At 41.7% G+C, this 24132-nt stretch overlaps 1 protein-coding gene and 1 long non-coding RNA gene across 8 annotated transcripts in view; one reads left to right on the top strand and one right to left on the bottom strand.

Annotated features, from left to right (window-relative positions):
• Positions 1 to 16932: 16932 nt before the first annotated feature.
• LOC111769955 (uncharacterized) lies at positions 16933 to 22110 on the top strand. Its single transcript, XR_002802791.2, has 2 exons — positions 16933 to 17039; positions 22002 to 22110. It is a non-coding gene; the product is annotated as an uncharacterized lncRNA (long non-coding RNA).
• Positions 20680 to 24132, bottom strand: part of SEL1L2 (SEL1L2 adaptor subunit of ERAD E3 ubiquitin ligase) — a 118232-nt gene continuing 114779 nt past the window's right edge. For 4 of the 7 annotated variants that reach the window (XR_002802789.2, XM_023626099.2, XM_023626101.2 and 1 more), the window contains 2 exons: positions 21004 to 21132; positions 20680 to 20868 (listed from right to left, as the gene is read on the bottom strand). Coding sequence is in view for 5 of the 7 variants with exons in the window: in XM_023626099.2 (XP_023481867.2) it covers positions 20746 to 20868; positions 21004 to 21132 (252 nt within the window). In the remaining 2 variants the exon portion in view is untranslated. The remainder of the gene's footprint in view (positions 20869 to 21003; positions 21133 to 24132) is intronic. The other 3 variants (XR_002802788.2, XM_023626100.2, XM_023626102.2) reach the window with 1 other exon arrangement.

Here is a 24132-nt window from a genome sequence, read left to right as displayed (position 1 = left end):
AGTGGCAGCACTCTAGAGGACCAAGTGAAGGGATAGTTACGAAATAGATGTTTACAATCTCTAGGTCAGATTGTCTGTATCATTTCTTGAGAAGCCAGCTGAACTCAACAAAGGCTGCTTCATTTCACCCATACTAGGATGTCATGGGTTGGTAAAGTCCTCCTTTTAAAGCTCGGTGTGTATTTTCGTTCTTGCCCTACAGTGTGCTAAGCCTTTGATTGCATTCTCAATTTTCATTTCATCCTCACAGCTCCCTAAGAGGTAGATGCTGGTACTGTTGTCCTCATTTTTCAGGTGAAGAAACAAGCTTAGAGGGGTGGTGACTTCTCCAAGGTCACATAAATGGCAGAGCCAATATGTGACTTCAGTCTCGTATGTGACAAAGCTAGTACAATTAACAATTTTATTATGCTGCTGCTTTTGGAGGTCAACGCCTTTTATGAGCTACTGCTTTTTCCCTCCGTGTCCCCCATCTACCATAATCATTGTACACCCCAGCCAGCATATTGGAACCAGGAAGGTGATTCCATCCACTGTCCCCAACACATGCTCAGCACTATGCTTGAATCTGTCCCTGTGGAGCTGCCTGCCCCCCCAAACTCTTCTGACTCCCTTCCACTCTAAGCTCAGTCATCCTTTAAATTCAGCTCAAGCTCATCTTGCTTTCTTGCCCCAGGCCAGCTTGAACTTTTGTTAGTTCCATCTCCTTTAGACTTTATATGTTGTTTTCTGTCCATGAGTTCTGCCTCTTCAGCTAAATGTTCAACTACTTGAGTATTGGCACTGCTATCATCAGGGTTCCATGAGCCACAGGGAAGGCCCAGATGGAGTCACTGCCAGGCAGACAATGGTGGAATCCCTGTGAGCACAACAAACTGCAGAAGACTGGAAAGAGAGGCAGTTGGTATTGGGCACATTCAGCTGAAGATTCCAAGGATCAGCTACTTGATTGGGATTCAAGGCTAGACTCTTTTTCTAGTGGGGTCTGGGTATCAAGCAAAGCAGTTGGGACGTGGATAACAGGAGGCAGGAATAGAATTGCTGGGATTGGGAGACAGGGAAGACCTTGGTCCTAGAGAATAGGAGTAGAACCATGATGCGAGGTCAAAGTGAGGCCTGCAGCAGAGCTGACTGGGCATTACACTGTGGAATGGTAGGTCTCAAGTCCAGGCAAGATGTCCAGCTGTCATTTAGATACCAGGGTGGCTGGTAGAGTGATTAGTGTGAGTTCTGAAATCAGACCTTCCCATTGAATCCCCTCTCCACCACTACCTTACCTTTTATAAATTACTCAACTGCTGTGAAATGAGCCGTTCTTAGAAGCATTCATTCAATGCCTAGCAGAGAATAAGCATCACACTTATTACTTCTTAGGCTTGGAAAGCCAAGCTCATAAGATGCTTTACATGTCTGGTGCAATAGGTCTTAAAGTACAAGATATTAATAGGTGTTACAAAAGGAGGTGGCACTTGGAGCAGGGGGAGAGGAAGAGTTTCCAGAGGTAAATTGCTTGGAAAAGCTGGGTCAAACAAAATTAAATTATCTTTCCTGTAAGATTTCTCAGAACCTTTTTTTTTGGTGAAGAAGATTGACCATGAGCTAACATCTGTTGCCAATCTTCCTCTTTTACTTGAGGAAGATTGTTCCTGAGGTAATATCTGTGCCAATCTTCCTCTATTTTATATGTGGGACACCACCATAGCATGGCTTGATGAGTAGTGTGTTGGTCGTGCCTGGGATCCAAACCCATGAACTCCAGGCCACTGAAGCGGAGTGTGCAAACTATGCCACCGCACTGGTGCCCTCAGAACCTTTAATATGCCCATGTGGTTGTGAATCTTCCAGGGGAGCCTATATTTTATGGCGTCTTCCAGACTTAATCACCCAATAACCCTTTCATCAAGGAGCACCTTACAAGACTGAACCTGCTTTGGGAAACATTAGCCCACCACAATGCTAGGCATTGTAGAGGTTTGTTAAATAATTTGATTCCAGGAAAACCTACATTCACTTATCAGAATCTACTCACCTGCAGAGTTGTTGATGAACTTTCTCAAGGGAATCCAGTGCAGTGGTAAAGAGCATGGACTCTGGACCTGGTCATCCTTGCTATGTGGCCTTGGACAGCTTCCTTGACTCCAGTTTCCTCTTTTGTAAAAGACAGATGATACAGTATCCTCCTGGGAAGGTAGTTGTGAAGACCAAATGAATTAATAATGCATTTGTTTACAACAGTGCCTGGGACATAATAAGCATGATATGTTAGCTATTGTTATTCTAGACAGAATGAATTTTAGAGATGCTTTCAAGACTAAATTATTGACTACTGTTGTGATGCTAGCTTACCATTTGTCCTACATGAAATTCCCTCCTGGTCACACAAGAAGATTTATTAATAAACAGATACTGCTTAAAGTCACTGTCCCTTTTTTTAAAAAGAATAAATCGTACGGCCTCAGCTGTTTTGCCTCTAGGCAAAATCCAAATAGATCTCAAATATGAGAGATTTGTTCTAATGCTGTATTAGGTAAAGACCGAACATTTCTTTTTTTAGAGGCACTTTGTCTTTACCTAGAAGTTACTTTTTAATTAATGAAATACAAATTAGGTTAACTCATTTCACACAAGCACACACCACAAAAAGTGTTTCCATATCAAAACATAGGCACAAATGCTGGATGAAATAATTTGGGTGGCAAAAAAAGAGCTAGGAAAATAAGTCTCACAGCCTTAAAAATAATTCTATTCTTGCCACATGTGGAAACATTTTGAAACATTTTTCTGTTACAGACCTTCACCTGAGAGGCTAGATTGTAATTATAAAACTTTTGAGCTATAAGACATCAAAGAAATCTTTCTTGTTTTACTGTTGAGGAAACTGAGTCCCACAGAGGGACTGATTTGCCTGAGGTCATTAGCTGGTCAGGGAGAGACAGGCTTGGAATGTAGATGATCCAGAGTATTGTCCAGTGACCTATGGCAGGCCTGATGTCATTCACGCAACCCCAGCAAAGGCCCAGCTGTCGAACCTCCCCTGCACAGGCAGTTGAGTCTGGCACATGAGCTTTATTGAGGTTCCTAGCACAGCTCTCCATTCCAAGGGCCTTTGATATTGAGTCCTTTGCAAAACTCAAAGTCACTCCTTACATTGAGTTTATTTGGAGCAAATTTCTGTGTTGCAAGTTCAGTAGACCTCAACCTGGGCTGCACGTTGAGAGCTGAAAAAAATATACCGCCTGGCTCCCATCCACAGAGATTTTAGTTTGGCATCAGGAATTTTAAAAGTTATAGACCTTGCTCTAGAGCACCAGCTTTCCTGAAGAGAGAAAAATCACAGATAGGAGCCCATTTTAACCTCCCTTCTGTTTTAGTTGGGAATTTTGAAGGACTTCTGCAGTTCTGTTGGTTATAAAAACATATGAGTCGTTGTGCACCTCATGATGTGCTTGTGTTGGAGACGGAGGATGTGTTAGACTGGGCTGGGGATGAAGAAAGGTGGGTGTGGACAAGTTCATCAATCTGGACTTGTTGAGCGCCTACTATATGTGATGCACTGGATATCTGGAGATGAGAAGAATCTTATCACTACCCTCACAGAGCCCACAGCTGGGCTGACTGGAGACCACGGTGGAGCTGACATTGTGTATTTTCTTGCAACCAAAAGCACTTTGAGACACTTAGGTGAAGGCATGTGCAAAGTAGTCCATGGTGATCCTCAGATAAATAAGGCGGGGGCCCTGCCTTCATTTCAGTGGTGTAGGGTAACACAGGCACTCTGCTATAGTTTGAGGTAGAATATGAGAAATGCTAGGAAAGAGGTCTGACCACAGTACCTTGGGAGTTCAGGCAAAAGATGACGCAGTCCATGTGCGGTGGGGGTGGGGGTGGAGCAAGGAAGACTGTGTTCATTTTTTCATTCATTCCACCAATTCACTGAGCACCTACCAGATCCCAGGCACCATGCCAGGTTCTGGGGTTTAATGAAGGAGCTGCAGCTATTAAAAGGCCTCCAGTCAAGCGGAGTGGAACAACAACAAGTAATAGAGGATTTCTTCAATTTTAAGTGCTGTTTATTGTGAGTTGTATCCTGATTTTGGAGATATTAAAATCTGGAAAAAGAAACATTTTAGAATTAATGAAATAAGGTAGTAATGGATAACCAAGAGTGCTTACTATGGACCAGGTACCATCCTAAGTGCTTACACATAGCAATTTTTACTTATGTAATAGGCAATTATATGCAGTGACAAGTGGCTTGCACTGAGTAAACTCTTGGGAAATATGGTGAAGAAATGAATGTATGAATGCTAGAAGGGTAAACCCTCTGCCCTCCACCATTAGACCATCTGAGGAAGAAAGTTCCTTGTCTAAGAACTTAGATCTTTACAAATGGTAATTATAAAACTGTAGTGTTATCAAGGAAACAACCACTAAGAGATAGATAGCTTAGTAATAATCCCATTTCTTATTTCTAACAGTTCAAAGAGGCAGGATTTTAAAAGTGGAGGTGGGTCGGGGAAGGCAGAAGGCAAGGAGAGGAGATGCAAAGAAACCAAAAAACTATTAATCTTTTAAATTATTACCCAGAGTGCTAATTTCATTTTGAAAGTGGGTAGAGTTGCAAATTGTGGGTACCTTAGGCAAATAGGATCCATGCATTGCATATAGAGTTTGGCAGTAGGGTCTGCAGATCTAGACAATTGGAATTCTTGTGGCAGGACCCAGGAATTTTTTTTTAAAAAACAGCCCTCTGGGTAATTCTTATGCACATTAAACTTTGAGAATCACTACTTTAGACTTGTTCTCTGAAAATAAAGAGTCATGTTTGCCACAGACACTAGTGGAGAGACTAAATGGGATCTGGGGTTCGAGGGCCAGAGATGTGTCCAGACTGCTTTGCTGAGTTTGGTGTGCAGAAAGCCACTCTGGAATGGCCTGTGAGTTGGACTTGAAGTGGGGGAAGTGTCTTGTTGGCTGATGGATCCTGAGAAAGGCTCGTCTCTGCAGGAAGCAGCTGCAGCCTCTAAAGGGCTCAATGGGCCGAGTGTGACACGTGGCAGCTTGAAGAAGAGGGTGTTTCGTGGAGGAGGGCAGACCTGAGGACTGGGAAACCTGAGGGTTAGGAACAAAGCTGTGTCCACGACAGGACCCTCCTCATCCTTGGGAAGGATTTCACTTGGGTGTTCTGTCATTGCATCATATTTAGTGTGCAGATTTATTTCCTATGTTCTAGTTCCCTTTTACTTACCCCCACTCTTTAGTACAGTACAGCGTCATTGGCAGTGGTGCTGTGGAGACTTCCAGGCAGGCAGAAAAGAGATGGATGACTGGCTCACATTTATCATAACCCCTCTGGCAGTGTCCTATGGAGAGGCCTGTCTGGGAATCCCAGGCGGTACTTATAAGAGAGGCATCTAATCTAGGCCTGGAAGTTAGAGAGGTCTTCCTAGACTTGGAAGCTGAGGACTGGAAATGAAGTTGTATTAGATGGTGGAAGAGGGAACACAGGAAAGTGTGCTTGGCAGAGAGCACAGCATATGCAAAAGCCCAGGTGACAAATGAGAGCATAGGACTTTTGGGGACCTGCAAATCATTCTGGAGCCTAGAATATGAAATGGGGAATGTGCAGGGCTGCCGCTTCTAGTTAGGCAGGTTGATGCCATGCTAATGATAAGCGCTGGTGAGTTCAAGGTGACAGGTGGAGGCAGCCTGGACAGGGATGCAGGCAATGGGTGTGGATTGAAGTGGAAGGATGAGAGATTTAAGAGGTGGTAATCAATAGGACTTCATGATTGATTGATTGGCTTGGCAGTTGGGGAGAGGATGGGGATGCTGGATAAAATTGCTCAGGGAAAATGCAAAGAGTGAGAAGAAATAGTGTACAGGGAGAGGTCTTCCCTTCCATTTGAGCTGGCCCTTGAAAGATGGCTAAGACTTTTTAGAAAACATTTTTCCTAATTACTCCCTACCATCATTATAAAGGTTATACTTGTTCAATGTGGAAATTTGGGGAAATAATTCTTAAAACCCTGTAATCCTGTCAATCACTATTAAAATCTCAATATATATCCCTCCAGTATTTTACTAACTGCTAGCTACCTAGATAGTAAAAATGAAATCATACTGTAGATTGTTTGGCATCCTGCCTTTTTCTCATATTATACTGTGAGCATTTTCTTGTCATTCTTTATGAAAGTGTAATTTTTAATGGCAACATAGTATTTTGTCATGAAAATGTACCATACGTTTTTCAAAGATTTCATTTGTCGGGCTGTCTTTTCCAACTTTTTTTCCCATTATAGATAACTATATGACAAAAGAATAAATTACTGGGAGTGGAATTACTACATTTAAATGCATGAACATATTTAGAGTTTTTGATAATTATTGCAAAATTGCACCCTGGAAAAGTTGTACCAATGTACATCTTCTAGCTTGGTAGGACAACTCCAGGAAGGAGGGATCTTGGTCTGTTTTGCTCACTGTTATAACCCCAGATCCTGGAAAGTACCTGACCCCTAGTAGGTGTTCAATAACTACTGAACGTTCAAAAATTGCGAATGAATGAAGAGTGAGTGAATGAATGTCTTATCACACCCTCACTACATTGATTGTAATTATTTTTTAGATCCTTGCCAATTTGATAAGTGAGTAATAGTATATCATTGTTGTTTTCCTTAATGTTGCTTTGGTTATAAATATGAGCTCACATAGTTTCCTGTGGAAGGGTAGTGGCTAGCTTTGGTATTTGATAAGTTCCAAGTTCACATACACTTATTACCTGTGTGGTTTTGAGTCTTGCAAAATGCTTCACTAAGCCTCAGTTACCTCTTTTTTAAGTGGACATGGTATTAGTACCTTCTTTATAGAATCACTGTGAAGATGCGTGATATGATGTATAATGTATAGTGCCTGCAAATAGCACAAATGAATTTTGGTTATGTCTTGAGTTGATTATTTACATTTTCACATCCTTTGCCCATTTTTTCTATTCCATAGTTTATTCTAAACATTAAGGACCTTAACTCTCTGACACATTTATTACAGACATTTTCCCATATTTCTATCATTTTATATATGGTGACTTTCTTAATGTATCAAAATTTTATTTTATTTCTACTCATATTTGTACAGCTTTTCCTTTGTGATAACTTTTTTTTTTTTAGGATTTTATTTTTCATTTTTACTCCCCAAAGTCCCCTGGTACATAGTTGTGTATTTTTAGTTGTGGGTCCTTCTAGTTGTGGCAGGTGGGACGCTGCCTCAGCATGGCTTGATGAGCTGTGCCATGTCCGCACCCAGGATTCGAACCAGTGAAACCCTGGGCCGCCAAAGCAGAGCGCGCGAACTTAACCACTCAGCCACGGGGCCAGCCCCTGTGATAACTTTCATTGCTTTGGTGCATAAAACTTATTTCCTCATGCTGGGATCTTAAAGATTATTTTTTTAGATTGTTTTTGTTTTTTCTAGGCTATTTCTTAATAGTTTTATACAAATGGTTTAGTCTATCTGTTATTTATTTTAGTTAGACTAATCTAAGCTAGGTAGCAGTTACAAATAAATTCTGAAATACCAATGGCTTGCACAATGAAAGTATTTCCCATTCAGGCCAGATCTGTTGGATTGGGGAAAAGAGCCTCTATCCAGTGACTCAGGGATCCATGCTCCCACCATCTTGTGCTTTTGATTGCCTCAGCCTAGAAGTGACAAATATTATATCGGCTCACAGTTCATTGGCCAGAACTAGTCACATGGGCTCAGTGTAGCCACCAGGGCAGCTGGAAAATTTAGGAGAGCGTATGAAACATTTATTGCTGAGCGCCAACTGCCTACGCTACAGGGGGTGAGGGAATAACCTAATTGTTTTTCTAAATAGTTAGTCGATTGTTCCAGCATCCCTTTTCTTTTAATTTAGGGATATTTATAAGTTACAGTAAAGTTTAAAGAATAAAAGAACATTCATATCCCCAAACCTCTCCTTAACAGCTGTTAAGATTTCATCATATTTGTGTCCATTTATTTATTTTTATAACAGCTTTATTGAGATATTCATAAACCATAAAATCTGCCCTTTTAAAGTGAACAATTCAGTGTTGAACAATGTCAAGAGTTGTATAACCTTTACCAATATCTAATGTTAGAACATTTTCATCATCTGCAAAAGAAACACTATTGGTCAGCATTCACTCTCCAGCCCCTCCCTCTCCCCAGGCCTGGCAATTACTAATCTACTTTCTGTCTCTATGAATTTGCCTATTCTGGATATTTCATATAAATGGAATTATACAATGTGTGGCCATTTGTGACTGGCTTCTTTGACATAGCATACTGCTTTTAAGTTTTAGTCACGTTGTTGCAGATCTCAGTACTTTGCTCCTTTCTACTGCTGAATAATGTTCCACTGTATGAATATACAGTATATTTTTAATCCAGTCACAGTTGATGGACATTTGTGTTGTTTCCACTTTTTGGCTGTTAAGGATAATGCTGCTGTGAACATTTGTGTACAAGTATTTGTGTAAACATATGTTTTCAGTTCTCTTTGGTATTTACTAAGAAGTGGAATCACTAGCTCATATAGTAACTATGTTTAACTTTTCGAGAAACTGCCAGACTGTTTTCCACACAATGAATTCTGATGTTACTGGGTGAAATGTTCTATGGCTATCCGTTAGGTCTAGTTGGTTTATAGTTTTGTTCAAATCTTCTATTTCCTTATGATCTTCTACCTAGTTATTCTATCTGCTATTGAAAGTGGGATGTTGAACAACTTTTATTGTTGAATTTTCTATTTTTCCCTCCAATTTTGTCATTTTTTGCTTCATGTATTTTGGGATTCTGTTATTAGGTGCATATATGTTTATAATTGTTTTGTCTTCCTGGTATATTGGCCCTTTTTTCATTATAAAATGTCCTTATTTGTCTCTAATAACAATTTTTGTCTTAAAGTTTATATTGTCTGACATTAGCATAGCCACTCTCGCTCTCTTTTGGTTACTATTCTTCCAACCTTTTACTTTAAACCTATTTGTGTCTTTGAATCTAAAGTGTATTTATTGTAGACATATAGTTGCATCACATTTTTAAAAAATCCATTCTGCCAGTACCTTCACAGAGATAATCACTGTTAACATCCATTTTCATGTGTGCTCTTGCAGAATTTGCTAATATGTTACATATCTAAATACATTCTTCTCATTCTTTACAAAATGGTGCCAAACTTTACAAACTATTTTTGAAATTTTTTTTTCCACATCACAACAGAACATATTTCCGTGGCAATAAATATTCATATATGGCATCATTTTAAATCACTTGCCTAGATGCATGACAATTTAGTTAACCAGTCCATAATTTGGGTGGTTTCCAAGTCTTTGTCATTATTAGTAACGCTATGGAAAAAGCATTCTTATAACTAATTTTATGCCTATATTTAGTTATTATTTTGTATAAATGTCAAGAGGTGGAATTGCATAAATTCCCAAACTACCCACGCCAGCTTCAGCATACAAGAGTGTCAGGTTTCCTACACTTTGGTTATTTTTATCACATCATTTTTACATAATGCAAATGTAATGGCGCAGCCTTGACTGAGGGGCAGTGTTTGCCACGATGGTCAGGAGGGTCAGTACTGGGTGGCCTAATAATTTATCCTGCTCCTTTCTTAGTCAAATTAATGAAGTTTCAATTTAATGGCATCCTTTATGGAATAGAGTAGTGAAAAGGCAATTACAGGGAGGAGCCAGAAACAGAGCCAGAAAGTTGTCACTGCTCTTTTGAGAAACTTTTAGAAGATCTTATGTTAATAGCTCTTCCAGGAAACACCTTCCCTGGGCTAATTGTCTACAGTCTCAAGTACAAATAAACCTTTGCTTTTGCGTCTTTCATTTTTTGAGGACAATAGTTCCCTAGCGAGTGCTGAAATTCTCAGCACTGTGTCCATTTCCTCTCAGTCCTGATATACAGTATATCACAAAGATAAGTTGGCCACAGTCTGCTCTTTCTAGAGCTAAGGAATCCATGGTTCCCAAGGAAGAGACATTTAGCAAACCTAGGTGAGTTGCGTGTGAGCATTTGTCCAACCATATCAAACTGGGACTTCCCATCCTAGATTGTAAAAGCAAAAAAACAGACAAAAGCCCACATGTTTTCTTCTGATACTTTTATAGCTTCATTAACTACATTTAAACCTTTGCCTGTCTGGAATTGATTTTCACCTAAGTTATGACGTATTGATTTGGATTTATCTTTTCCCATGGGCTACCCAAATTACATACAATTCTGAATAATCTATCATTTCTACATTGATTTGAATTGCCCCTTTAACTTTATGCATTTGAGTCATTTCTGGGTGTTCTGTTCTGTCTTATTCAATGGCCTAATTATCATAGCTTTATATTTTATTGGCTAGTATAGCTACTTGTCTCCCATTTTCTCTCCTTTTCCAGAATTGTCTTTGCTATTTCATCTGTGTTTACTTTTTCTTATGAACTTTGAAGTAACTTGCCTAGTTTAAAAAGCATTCTGTTGGTATTTTTATGAAGAATGTATTATAATTAAAGATTAATTTAGGGAAAATTAGCATTTCGTATTTTGGCATCTTCCTATTCAAACACAAGATGTTTCCATTTATTCAAATCTTATAGATGACTTTTTAATTATTACATCAGTTTAGATTCTTCTTTTATAATCCCAGTCTTTGCTTTGGCATTAATTAGGATAACTTGTCATCTTAAAGTTTGAGGAAACTTAGCAGAAAGCTAGGAATTCTTATCTGTTTGTTCACTCATTTGTTCATTTAAAAAGTATTTGAGACCAATTATGTGCAGGCTTGGTGCCAGGTGCTGAAGTTACAGTGGTGAACAGATCAAAAAATGGGCCCTCCTTCCACAGTGTACAATCTAGTGGGTCTATGAATAGATATTGATTTTATTCCCAGCTTGGTTACTATTTCTGTGTCTTCTGGTATTTTTAACATGATCTGTTCTTAGACTCTTTCTTCGTTTGGATTCCCCAAAAAGCACACCCTGAGATAAACAATTAAGTGCAAGTAGTTTATTTGGAGAGAGAGTGGGAAGGTAAGGGAGTAGAAAAGTGGAAGGGGGGAAAGCCAACAAAAAATATGTTAACGAGCAGGCACTACAGTGGACAAGTGGGGCTCAACCCTGCTCAACACCATCTGAGAGACTCTACAGCAAACACTCCAAATCAGCCCCCTGAAGGGCAAGGAAACCAGAGGATTCGTGTTCCTCATTGGTTGAGGATTGCTTCTGGCCCGCCCTGTGTGTGGCCAAGAATGCTCCTGCAACCTGAGGGCCTCCTCAGGCAGAGGAATGCAGGAGTTTAAGGTAAGAAGCCACAGATGGGAGGGGACTGCCCATGGGAGATGCAGGTGATCTCAGAACTGGGCTGAGGGGACATGGGTGGGGCACTGATGGTGTCTACTACAGACACTGTCCATCTGGAAAAGGGAGCAATCTTTGGACAGCGTGTTTACACAGAGTGAGGAAGGGGGAGATAATAGGAGATAAAATCAGGGTGGGAAGTCAGTGTAGCTCAGAGAACAATCACAATAGTATTAATTAATCACAAGATTTCACATTCCATTTTGAGTTGTCAATGAATCACATGGCAAGATTGGTGATGCCTTTTGGATTTTTGTATGTTGTTAACGTTTTCCTTATGATACTTTTGAAACATGATAGAAAAAAGGATTTTTCCAAAGAAGCTTATATAAATTTTAACTTTTGTCTAGTTTAATATTTTTCATGGGAAAAATGAAAAATAATAGATATCACATTGAAAGCCATGTTTGATAATAAGGTGATAACATGAGAGGGAGGATAGAATGGAAGAAAGGGCACTTGCTTTGGGGTTGGCTCTAAGTATGAATCCTAAATCTTACCCCTAACTGGCAGTGTGACCTTGGGCAAGTTGCTTATCTGCTCTCTGAGCCAGGATGTCCTTACTGGGAAATGTGACAATACATTTGTCGGATTGTTTTAGTTTGGGTTTTCCCAGAAGCAGAGCCTAAGAAGAGAAGATTCTGGAGCTCAGGAGTTTGGAGGAACTTTAAAGCTTCAGGGATATTGTGCCTCTGGAAATGCATATTCAGCACATGACTGTTTCCTCTCAAGTTAGCTCTAGTGGAATCACTATTTTTAGTTTTATAATTTTTTTCATGTTAATAACAAGTTATTGTTAGAATGGCACATTTATTGTTGCTATGGTTTGGTACATTTTCTTACAAAAAGGATGTGTCTTAGAGGAGGTGAACAGTTTTTCTATATTAATTATATACAAGCAAAATACTCCATGGAAGAAGGAATTTGTTCTGGCAGAGTAAGGAATGTGGGGAAGACAGAAATGGTGGGAACAGACAGAAATGGAGCAGAACTTCATGTGAAATCCAAGGTTCATGTCTCCACCCCTTCCCCACTTCCCTCTTTGTTTTTGGTAATGGTTCTAAATTAAAAAAAATTAAATTCCCTTTCTGATGCCCTGGGTGTATTTTTGTGGCTGCGGTATGGAGTTTTTTCGTACTATTTTTATGAATGCATTGCAAATTTACACTACAGACCTTTAGCCAGGGCACAGACATCGGTTCCTGACTGAAGGAGCCTTTCTCGCTAATCCGCCACAGTTAGGGGGTCCCATTCTATCTCTGAAGTTGTAGCTGTGCACTCTACTGACACCACTGACAGTTTGGTGGTTTTGGTATTGTAAACTTGTCCAACCCTCTCATTTTCCTGAGAAGGAAACTAGTGAAGCTGGAGAGGTGAAGTGACTTGACAGGCCACAGCATTAGTTCCTGGCATATCTAGGGCTGGAACCATTTGCTTCTTCCCAGCCCAGAGCACACGTCTCGGTGATGAAATTGTCAGCAATTTCTAGGTGATAAAACAGTACTCTTTGTGCCTTGATTTGTGCTGAGGCCCAAAGACTGAGAATTAACAAAAAGAGCCTAATTTCTAAACCAAGAGGCTGGAAGTCCTGAGTTGGACTGCCAAAGGGGTGAGGGTGAGGGCCAGGGTGTTTAAGGGTTGAAGTAGGAAGGTGGAGGCAAAATTTTCTTGCAGGGAGTTTTCTGATTGCTGTTGCATTTCCTGTGGGGGAGGGAAAGGGGAAGCTCTCCCCTCAACTTCAACCAAAGGAGAGGGGCTCTAAGGGAGCCTCTTAGAGAACTTGGTCTGTGGCCCCTGGAGTTTGGGGGACATAGTGGACTAGGGTGTGACGCACGCCTAATGGGGAGAGGCTACAACTACCAGCCTGAGGAGAGAGAGGATGAGAGCAGGAGAGTGCAAGAGAAACTAGGCTGCCCTCAGAGCTGGCTGCACTTCCACCAAGAACAGGAGCAAGATATGTGTTTCTCAGGGACCAGATACAGGACACCAGGAAAGGAGCCAGCCTAGAGCTACCTAGAGACAGGGTACTACATTAGTTTCCTAGGACTGCTGTAAAAAATTACCACAAAATTGATGGCTTAAAACAACAGGTATTTATTCCCTCACAGTTCCGGAGGCCAGAAGTCTGAAATCAAGGTGTTGGCTGGACCGCACTCCCTCCGTAGGCTCTGGGGAGAATCCATCCCTTGCCTCTTCCAGCTTTGGGTGACTGCTGGCATTCTTTGGCTTGTGGCCATATCACTCCAATCTCTGCCTCCGTGGTCACGTTGCCTCCTCCTCTTGGATCTGTGTCAAATCTCCCTCTGCCTCTCTCTTATAAGGACCCTTGTGATTGCTCTTTAGGCCCACTTAGATAATTCAAGGCAATCTCCTCATCTCAAGATCCTTAACGGAATCATTTCTGCAAAGTCCTTTTTGGGACTTATAAGGTGACCTTCATATGTTCTGGGGATTAGAACACGGATATCTTTTGGGGCCCATTATTCGGCCTGCCATGGTAGAGAGTCCCACCAGAGAGTCTGTTGGATGGACTGATAGATGACAGGGGCCTTGGGGCTCAGGGTGCCTCATTCACAAAGCGATGGTTATGCTGCTCACTTCTGATTTCAGCTGCAGCTGTGGAGGGCCCTTCCCTGCAATCTCAGACTCCTGCTAACTGTGCCCAACATTAAGCGAAAGCCCAGGTCTTTTTTCAGCCTCAGAGACTTCCCCAAAGCCTCTGAGAAGCAGCCTGGATGGGGCAAGGGGGTAGTTAATGCACAATGGGGTGATCCTCAAATAATGGAGAAGGGAGCTAGTGGGCAAGTGCCCCAGTCTCTCGTCTTTCAGAAAGACAATTCTGGGAAGTATTCTGTAAACTTTTCAGATCTTGGTAGCATAGAACCCCCTTTGCCTATAGCAGTGACCTTGACAATGCACCTTTTTTATGGCTTTTCATCCTTCCCACTCCCTCACTTCAGAGTCCTGGGATCACCTCCCAAATAAACTACCTATACCCAAATCCTTATCTCAGGCTCTGCTTTCAGGAGACCCCAAACAAAGACAGAAGGTTCCCAGCAAGGGAATCCCCAAGAAAGCCACAAAAGTGCTCCATGGGAGGCAACATAGTAAGTTTTCATGCTCAGAGGGCATCTTTGCAGGATTACTTCTGTGCTGGTTTAGTAAAATCTTTCCCATTCCTTAAGCCACACCTCTTGCCACCCCCCACCATTCAACCATGGAGGATCTAAAGGCGGGTAGAGTGGTGGGAGGGGAGGAAACAGTAGAAGGTGATCATTTCCCACACTCCTTTCCCCCCTCACTCAGGGGACTCAGGCTGAAGTGGGTGGGCCACAGCCTACTTCCTGCATTCAATTCTTTCAACATACTGCTTCAATCCACTTACTCTGCTAGCATCTGCATTTCTTTTAGAGACAAAGCTGTTCATCAGCTAGAATCACAACACTATGATTCTACTTTTAAATATCCTCTGCTAATGGTTATGCTATTCTGATGAAGTAATCAGGTCATTGCACGGTGTGTCTATAAAATGGAAGACGGATCCCATCTCACAGTGTCTGGGAGGATGAAGTGAGCTAACTCCAGGAGAATGCCTGGCCCACGGTGGGTGCCCAGTGATGGGCTCTTCTCTCCTCTCCACTACAGATTGCAAGGCTCCTGAGGGCAGGGGCCACGTAGGTCTCCTTTTTGTATCTCAGTTTCTCGGCAGAGTGCTTGGGACATTCTAAATAAGCAGTACCTTGTAGAATGGAAGGGTGGGAGTGTCCAGAAAGCAGCTCCTAATCACCGCAGCAGGTGCTGTTGGTGCTCTGCCTCCCTCCCTGCAGTCCTTACCATTGTTGCCAGACAAGGCTGCTAACTGCCAGCACCTGCACCTGTTTGCCCCTGGCTTTCTTTGCAGGCTCCACCTGCCTCCGTGGAGGGTTGGAAGTGCAGAGTAAATGCCCCCCTTAAAGCACCCCTCAAACAGTGACTGCTGGGACTTGTGAGTAAACACCCAGCTCCCTAGTCCCTTGGGTTGGGTAACTGTGAGATGCATGCTCTCCACAGGCTGCCTAGCTCCCCAGTGGCATTGAGCTCTGGAGGCTTGATAACCACCGTGCACTGGCTTCCTTCCCTGCTCTGTCTCGCTTCCTCACTCCCTACCTATGTTTCCTGAGATCCCTACCAAATAAACTACTTACACTCAAATTCTTATCTCTGGGCTGGCCCAGTGATGTAGTGGTTAAGTTCATGTGCTCTGCTTTGGTGGCCCGAGACTCATGGACTCGAATCCTGGGCACGGACCGACACACTGCTTATCAAGCCATGCAGTGGCAGCATGCCACATACAAAATAGAGGAAGACTGGCAGAGATGTTAGCTCAATGACAATCTTCCTCCAGGAAAAAGAGGAAGACCGGCAACAGATGTTAGCTCAGGGCCAGTCTTCCTCACCAAAAAACAAAACAAAAAAATACCCGCCAAAAAAATTTCTTTTCTCATGGGCCGCTTCTGTGGGAACCTAAACTGAGACAATCACATCACTGAGATTTGAAATGTATGTGGAGCTTTGTGAAGCTGGGCCTTTTCTTTCCCATAGCCTCAATCCCCTTTCTGCTTGGTTTCAGATCTTTGTGTAATTTATTGTGTAAATTACTTGGCCTAACTTAAATCCATCCTGGGGCCTGTCTGCTTGCCACGTCAGAGCTGCCTCTGCACTGGCTGGGGTAGCCATCTAATTCAGTCAGCTGGTTTGCTGAGGCCAGGCCTGACAGTGGCCCCACAGCTGCTGCAGAAACACGAGTCTTCCTGTTTTCTTAACATGAAGATGACCTCAGATTGCAGGAGCCATTGTCCTAGTCCGAATCGCCTGTTATTGTGAAGGTGGGGACAGAATATTGTTACAGCCAATCCCTGCTTTCCCTTATCTTTCTCTTTGGTCCCATTAGAAGTAAATCTCTTTGGAGACTTTCAGTGCGTTTGCTCTGGGACAATGTATTCTGTCTGCTAAATGATGTGGGAAACATTACAAAGTGTGGGGAGAACCTGGAAGAACTTGGAGGAATTTTCAGGTAAAGCTCATTGAGGTTGCTGAACATGGAACAAAGTAAAGATAGTATTCATGGCCAAATACTTTGTGAAGATGTATGTGAAAATGGGACTTCTGGGTTTTGTAATCATATATTTTAAAATAGGGTAAAATACAATGTAAAATTAAATTAAAAACCGTTCATTTTCTAGACCAAAAGTCTCCAATAAGTAACTCTTAGAGCCTGACCTGACTAGTAGGATGGTTTGGAAGGGTTCTCCCCACACTTCATTACCAGAGCCTGGCACTTCCCAAAGCTAAAGTAATAGGAGGGTGACTTTGATATTAGAGCTGGGAAGGAGCAGATGAGCTTTTTGCATTATAAGGTTTAGGAGATACATTAGCAGAAGAATGACAATCATAGTGCAAAAGAGATGTCTGACTTTTTAATACATTCCAATCTAGAGGTCAGTCCACAGTGAAGGCTGCTTTCCCCAGTCCTGATCCAAGGATATGATTTTTTTTTTGTTTCCTCCCATCTAGCAGCAGAACTGTAGGACAGAGGATGCTGACACAACCCATGCTGAAGGCCATGTCTCAACAGGAGGACCTTAGTTCCAGAGGGTGAGGCAGAGGCGATGGGCTTACAGGGACTTGGGCCTGGGAAGGGAAAATGAACGAGGATGGGCAGGAGCATAGAGGCCTGGGGTACGTGTCTCTTGCCTGATGAGTGCAAAGGTGTGAGTCCTGAGACACAGGGTGGAGCCTGCAGCTACGGTGTGCCAGGGGATAGTCCCGATCATCCTGGGACTCTGCACCTCCTAGCGCATGTCACTTGAGCTCAGAGCAGAGAAAGAAGTGAGCATTCTTCAACTGTGTGTGTGTGCATGTGTGTGCTTGGCTGAGGAAGAGAGAAGAATATCTTTTCCTCCCTCCAGCTACCATCAGAGGCCTCTGGATTTCCTCATTCTGAAAGATGGGAAAATAGAGAGCCAGGACAAAGAGAGCTAGTCTGTCCAGCCCTTGTTTTCCAAAGTAAGCAGCTCAGTGTCTGGGCTGCATTTTTCTCCTGCCAATTTCTGTACTGGAAATTATTTAGTCCTTGGTAGATTTTTAAACAGTGTATTTCTAGTTATGGCTTCAAATTTTTTGCTACTCCTCCCATGAGAGGTGGAGTCTATGCTTGACCAATAGAAGGTGGCAGAAGTAATATTCTAGAACCTTTGAGGCTGAGTCTTGGGAAACCTATGGCTTCTGTCTGCATCTCTGTGAACACTCTTTCTGGGAGTCCTGAGCTGCTGTGTAAAAAAGTCCCACTGCTCTGTCCGTCGTGCTGAAGTCACATGTGACTTGTAGGCATTCTGGTCAATACTCACAGCTGGGCCCAGCCTTTCAGTCATCCCTGCCAAGGTGCCAGGGATGTGAATAACACTGTCTTGGACTCTCCAGAACAGCGGGTCCACCTGAACACCAACGAGTGCCCTCTGTGGATGCCACGTGAAACAGAAGAATCACACAACCACACCCTGCCCGAATTCCTGAGATATAACAAAATGATTGTTGTTTTAAGCCGCTAAGATTTGGAGCAGTTTGTTAAAGCAGCAAGAGATAACTGGAGCAGCAATATAAAGGAAAGAATGTATTTTGGAGTCAGATCTGGACTCAAATTCTAGCTTTATTATTTATTATTATGGGATCACATTATCATATGGTCTTTTCTTAACAAGTTACCAGCTTGTCCTAGTCTCAGTTTCCTCCTGTGTGAAATAGAGGGAGTTATGTCTACCTCCCGGCCTCATTGTGAAGAGGGAATTAGAAAAAAAAGTCTGGCACGTGGCAGATGTTCCATAGCATTCCTTTCTCCCCTTCTCAGCCTCACCACACCCTCTTCTCTACAGCTTTCTGGGATTCCCATACCGGCTATACCTGTTAAAACCCACCTTTTAAGACTTTGGGGAAAAGCACAAAATTCCGAAAGCATATTCCTCATAAAATGACTGTGGACAACTGCTCTAGAAAAAAAATTATTTACTTGATTTGACTTTCAAAAAATGTACTGACTTGAATAGCAGCTCCACTTTAATAAAGAATCTGGGAAGGAAATACAGAGGAAAAGGGAGTTACAAAGAGAATTAGATTTTTAAAAAAGCTCTCTTATAGTCCACAGGCTATCCATTTTTATTTAAAGGTATCAGAAGCAGGAAAAATAATAGGGGCCCTCTGTGCCCGTGGAGAGGGTGGGACTGTCATATCCAGAAAGTAGAAGTGGCCTGCAGGCGGAAGGCCTTTCTCCCTTGGTCAGCCATCCCAAAGCTGCCCAGGTGCTGCAGGTGCCTATCCATGCACCGTGGCTCTGGGAACTGCTACAGAGGAGGCTCCGGAGAAGAGGCCCAGACACGGACATTTGAATGATTCATGCAATCCAAACTGCTTGTGCTTTCAAAGCCTTTGCTCACGTTTACTTGGAACAATTAGCTGAAACAGGAAATTTATGAGCAATTGCTCCCCTTGCTCCCATATTTCAGGCAATGTTCTAGTCTAGACACCAAGCCACAAAAAGTCGCCCTTTCTTCACTGTCTGCAGCTATTTTCACAAGCTTTACCTCTAAGGAGCTCATCTTCCATTCAGACCTGGGGCCAGGACTCACCTGCTTTGCCTTCCACACTCCCCTTTGCTCTTATCCCTGTCTCAGACACCTGTGAGAGATAATCGCACATCCAGCCTGTCCATTAGGCTCTGACCTGAGGTTTGGACGCCTGCTCCTTCCTTGTACATTTGTGTAAATTAGGCTGGATCCTTTGGAACTGGAGCTATCTAGTAACTCAGGAACCATGTCCAGGAAATTCTAAACACTTGGACCTCGGACAGGCCTGGATCAGTTCATGGCCAAATAAGTGACTGTGGCTACTATGTGTACGTACAGAGTCTATAAAGCACTTTTGAAGTTACACTTATTTAAACCTCACACTTCTCCTGTGAGGTAGGAATTAATCTCATTTTATGGAGGGAAAACTGAGGTTTGGAGAAATTATGCCCAAAGTCATAAAGCTACTAAGGGACAGGGCTGGACCTCAAATTCAGATTGTTTGGTTCCAAATCCAGTGCTCCCCACCATTTCATTCTGCTTTCTGATTATGATCAATCCTATTAATTAACTCTTTTTCTGGACCTGGGTTGGATTTTCAGATAGGCAAGCATGATCTCTTCCTACGAAAACACCCAGCATTTTGGCTGGAGAACTGACTGTAGGGCACTACAACCACCCCGATTATTATCAACACAGCTGTCCCCATATTCCAAACAATTTGCCATGAGTTTTTAAGAGGTAATAAGAGTTACCATTTATGGAGTTCATTCCAGATGCTAGGTCCTGTGCTAGTCCCTTTACATACATTATCCCATTTAATCCTCACACTGTCTCTCTCAAATAGGTATTATTCTTCCCATGGTGCAGATCAGGAAACTGAGGTTCAGAGAGATCAAATAGCTAGAGCTGTGAAGCTGGAATTCAAGCTGGGTCTTGACATAAGTCGTGGGCCTCCTGCACGCTCCATACCTACCCCTGCCCCCCAGCCCTGAGTCCCTGCTTTGCCTATCAAGGGAGACAGAACTGGGCCCTTTAGCTTCTGTCCCAGAAGGCTGGTACCATCTCCTTCTATGGGTACCTCAAAGGGGATTTCCTAGGTAGAACAGGGTTCCAGTAAGGGATGGAGGAGAGGAGTACAGTGCTGGTCAGACCCCAAATGGCGTTGTTCACTATACAACTACTAAAGGAGCTTTGATAAAATGCACCTCAGTGAGGAGTCCAAGTCAGTCCCTCTGGCACAGCATGCCATAAGGAGCTTCTTCTGCTCATTAGCACTACAGTGTGGTTTATAGGAGCATTCCCACAAGATGAAGTCCATTCGTAATCTGGGTCTTTCTCCAATGCCAAGAGATCTGTGTTCTTGCCCTCCCCAAACTCCCTTTTCCTACCTCAGTATGTCTGTAGGAACCCAGAAACCCATTTATCCTCTGGAAAGGGGGGAAGTTGTTATAACAATATGAAAATGGGTGGTCTTTATCTCTATGTCAATACCAGCTCACCAAGATGGCAGGTTTGTAAGGAAGTCTTAAGTGACGAGTCTCCAGCATCCCACCCCCTACCCTAGTGGTCACTTCAACCAAGCAGGAAGCCTGAAATTGTTTCTCAGAGGATAGATCCCAAGCTTTGTCCATTTTTCATCACAGGCCTGTGTGGGAAATCTTCAGTAGACTCTTGAGTTTGACAAGGAAGTTCTTTATTTAGTGAGGATACCTCAGAGTGAACTGGTTTTCCTTATCCAGATCCTACCGGTAGCGATTTCTAAGCAAGAAGATCAGCATAGCAACAATTAGGCCAATCACAAATAAATCCCAGTACGGTCCAAGGGTGTTGTCCAATTTCTTCCATTTCCGTCTCATTGTAAACTGCTGACAAGAGACATTCTGTCAAAAAAAATCTAAGCATCCCACTCCATTCAGGACCATCATCTCCCTCCATCCCACCACCCAAGAGTAGCTCATTGTAGTTTTCAGAGATTTGGGACTTATTTGAGACAAACTTACATTAAAAAACAGGATATCTTGGAGCAAATGCACAGTTTCCAGTCTCATGAGGGCAAAGAACACGGGTATGCGAGCATCTGGACTTGTTTGAGCAGCCATATCATATAATCTCCTGGCCAAGTGAATGTCCTAGAAATAGAACAGCCCATATTCATTACGTACAGATTCTTTAGGGGTAAGTAAACAAAAGCTATTGTTTGAAATCTCATAATTTATCTTTGATTGGCAGAAATGGCCTCCCAAAGATGTTCATGCCCTAATCCTTGGAACCTGTGAATTATGTTATGTTACATGGCAAAGGGGACTTTGTAAATGTAATTAAGGTTACAGACCTTCAAAAAGAGAGATTATCCTGCATTATATGGGTGGACTCAATATAATCCCAGGAGCCCTTAACCACTGAGTTTTCTCAGAGCTGAGGGCAGAAGAGAAAGTCAGAGATGTGGCAGAAGTCAGAGATTCTAAGCATGGGAAGGACTCAACTCGCCACTGCTGGAGAGGCCATTTGGAAAGAATGAGAAGGAATGCTGACAGCCAGCAAGGAAATTGGGCCCTTTGTACTAAGGGCAAGAAACTGAATTTGGCCGACAACCTGAATGAGCTTGGAAGCGAATTCTTCTCCAGAGCCCCCAGTAAGGAACACAGCCTTGGTTTCAGCCTGTGAGACGCACACAGAGGACTCAGTCAAGCTCATCCAGATTTCTGACCTACAGAAACTGTGAGATAGTAAATGTGTGTTGTTTTAAGCCACTAAATTTGTGGTAATTTGTTGCTTCAGCCATAGAAAACTAACAAAATCTCCAAAAAGCTTTCTTGGATACTGTTAGACAAGATCTTAGGTAGAACTCCAATTAAAGGGCAGGAGAAAACTAGACACTAAGAGTACAGCTCCCAAAGCAATATAAGACAGATACTAATGAGCATTTAAAATTCCTTGTTTCCTTCACAGTCCTTATCATACTTGAAGTCATGAATTTGTTTATCCATTTGTTTTCAAGGACCTAGACTACCTGTTCTCCCCTGACTTCCCAATGTTAATGAAAACCCAGTACATGGTAAGTCTTTGATAATCCTTGTAGAATGGATGAATAAACTATTTTGTTCTCAGGCTGGAATTTGATTCCTCAAATGACATACTATATTTTTTGGGCCTTTTTTTCCCCATTAAATTATGCCATGACACATAAATATTTTTTCTTTCATTTTCACCTACTTCTAGGGTTTGTTTTTTTTTTTTTTTTGGTTTGGTTTATTTTTGCTTTGTTTTCCCAAACAGAGTAATGAAAAGGCTGAGTAGAGCTGCTTTTAAAAGTTGAAGTGCCCTGGGCCAGTCTCAGATTGTACTTTGCTTGGGCACCTGTGGGTTAGTTTCAGAAGAAGAGGAAGAAGACAGATTTTTCACAAATTGTGATCATCCCATATCTCTTTGTCTTTCTTCTCCATCTCCCAGACCTCCATTACACAGAGTTCAATAGTTATGAATCCTTGAGGCTTCTGCTAAATCCATTTGTTGGGTAGTATCCTCTCTCAGCCATGTTCTGCTTGTCATTTCTTAAATTTTCCCAAGGCTTTGTGGTCTGGTAAGTTGATTTGTTGGAGAAAGAAGAATGTTCTTGCTTAAAATACTTAAAATTCAGGAGATTGTTCTGAACAAATTTTCTTGGCAATGGAGAAAATAGATGCTGTAAAAATTCTAATTTGTTTCTCTAATTCCAACAAATTCATTGGTGTTCATCTGAAAGCACCCTGCAGATTATAACGACTGTGTCACCCCTTCATAGGAAAGGCATATTGACTTGAATAGGATATTCAGTGATAGGCAGCCTTTGTCAATATCTCAGGCATTCATTCTTATTTGAGGCTGGTGATAGTTATTAATTTATTTCTTGAGGCACAACATCACTATTCAGTCATTTGGTTTATAATAAAAAATAGCAACAAGTATCATTAAAATGGGCTGACATGAGCTCACTCCTTGCCCAGGTGGCCTCACAATTCATGGTGGGGGTAGGTTGGGATAGGAGAGTCTTTCTTTCAAATTCCCAGAGAAAGGAATTCCTGAACGCTTCTGGCTAATTAGCGCAACACATAGAAAAGAAAGTTTATTACTAAACTCTAGAAAAGACTCCTGGTTTTTTTGATCCTGTTTAGTAAAAAAACCAAATAGTTCAAAGAGTTTCTTCTCAATAAATGGTGTTTTGATGATGGCCAGTGTTCATTAAATAAGTCCATTGCACAACTAGTCCACTTCCATTTAACTTTTCTGTGTGCATTTGAGTTTATTTTGCTTTAAATGCAGTGATTTAGGAGATTAGGTAAACTGATCTGCAGACTCTTCTTAAATAGTATCTTTCTCACTAAAATGTCAGGTGTGCCAAAATCCTGCCCAATGTTCACATGTTCAAAATAGCTTCTTATAATACAAAGATACAGAATTCTCCAGCAATAAAGTATCTGGTTTATGAAAATTGTTCAATTACATGATGCAGGAGTTTTCCAGCCCCAAAATCTTTGGGTGTCATGAAAAATTTCTTATAATGGGATAGAGGTAGTTTTTAAAAATAATTTACTCTTGTTTTCTTCTTATTAATATACTCTATGTTGATTAGAGAAAACTTTGAAAATATAGAGCTGAACACATAAGAAAAAAAAATACCCACAATCTCACTGTACAGAGCTAACTACTGAGAATATTTCATATACACCCTTCCAGCATTCCAGCATTTTTATATATATTCATATATACATACTTTTAATTTAGGAATTTTTCATTCTACATGATATTTTGTCTTCTGCTTTCTTAACCTAACAATGTTTTTCAAACAATATACCATGTCCTAAGATATTCCTTTGGTCTGCAATGTTTTTATTTTTAATGATTTCATAGTCATTATTTTTAATGATTTTATAATAATAAGCTAATGCTTATTAAATATTTACTGTGTGCCAGTCACCACTTTCATTTATTTAAACCTTATGACAGTTCTATATGGCAGATAATATTATTGACTCCATTTTAAAGATGAAGAAACCAAGACACAGAGAGGGTAAGTTACTTACCCAAAATAATATGCCTTCTTTTTTGGAGCGTTTTGGTTGTTTGTCGTGCTTTTTTTTCTGTAATAAATA

This window comes from Equus caballus, chromosome 22 (assembly GCF_041296265.1).
Source record: "Equus caballus isolate H_3958 breed thoroughbred chromosome 22, TB-T2T, whole genome shotgun sequence".
Classification (NCBI taxonomy): Eukaryota; Metazoa; Chordata; class Mammalia; order Perissodactyla; family Equidae; genus Equus; species Equus caballus.
Note: the sequence above shows the minus strand (reverse complement) of the source record. Positions and strands in the feature narration are given on the sequence as shown.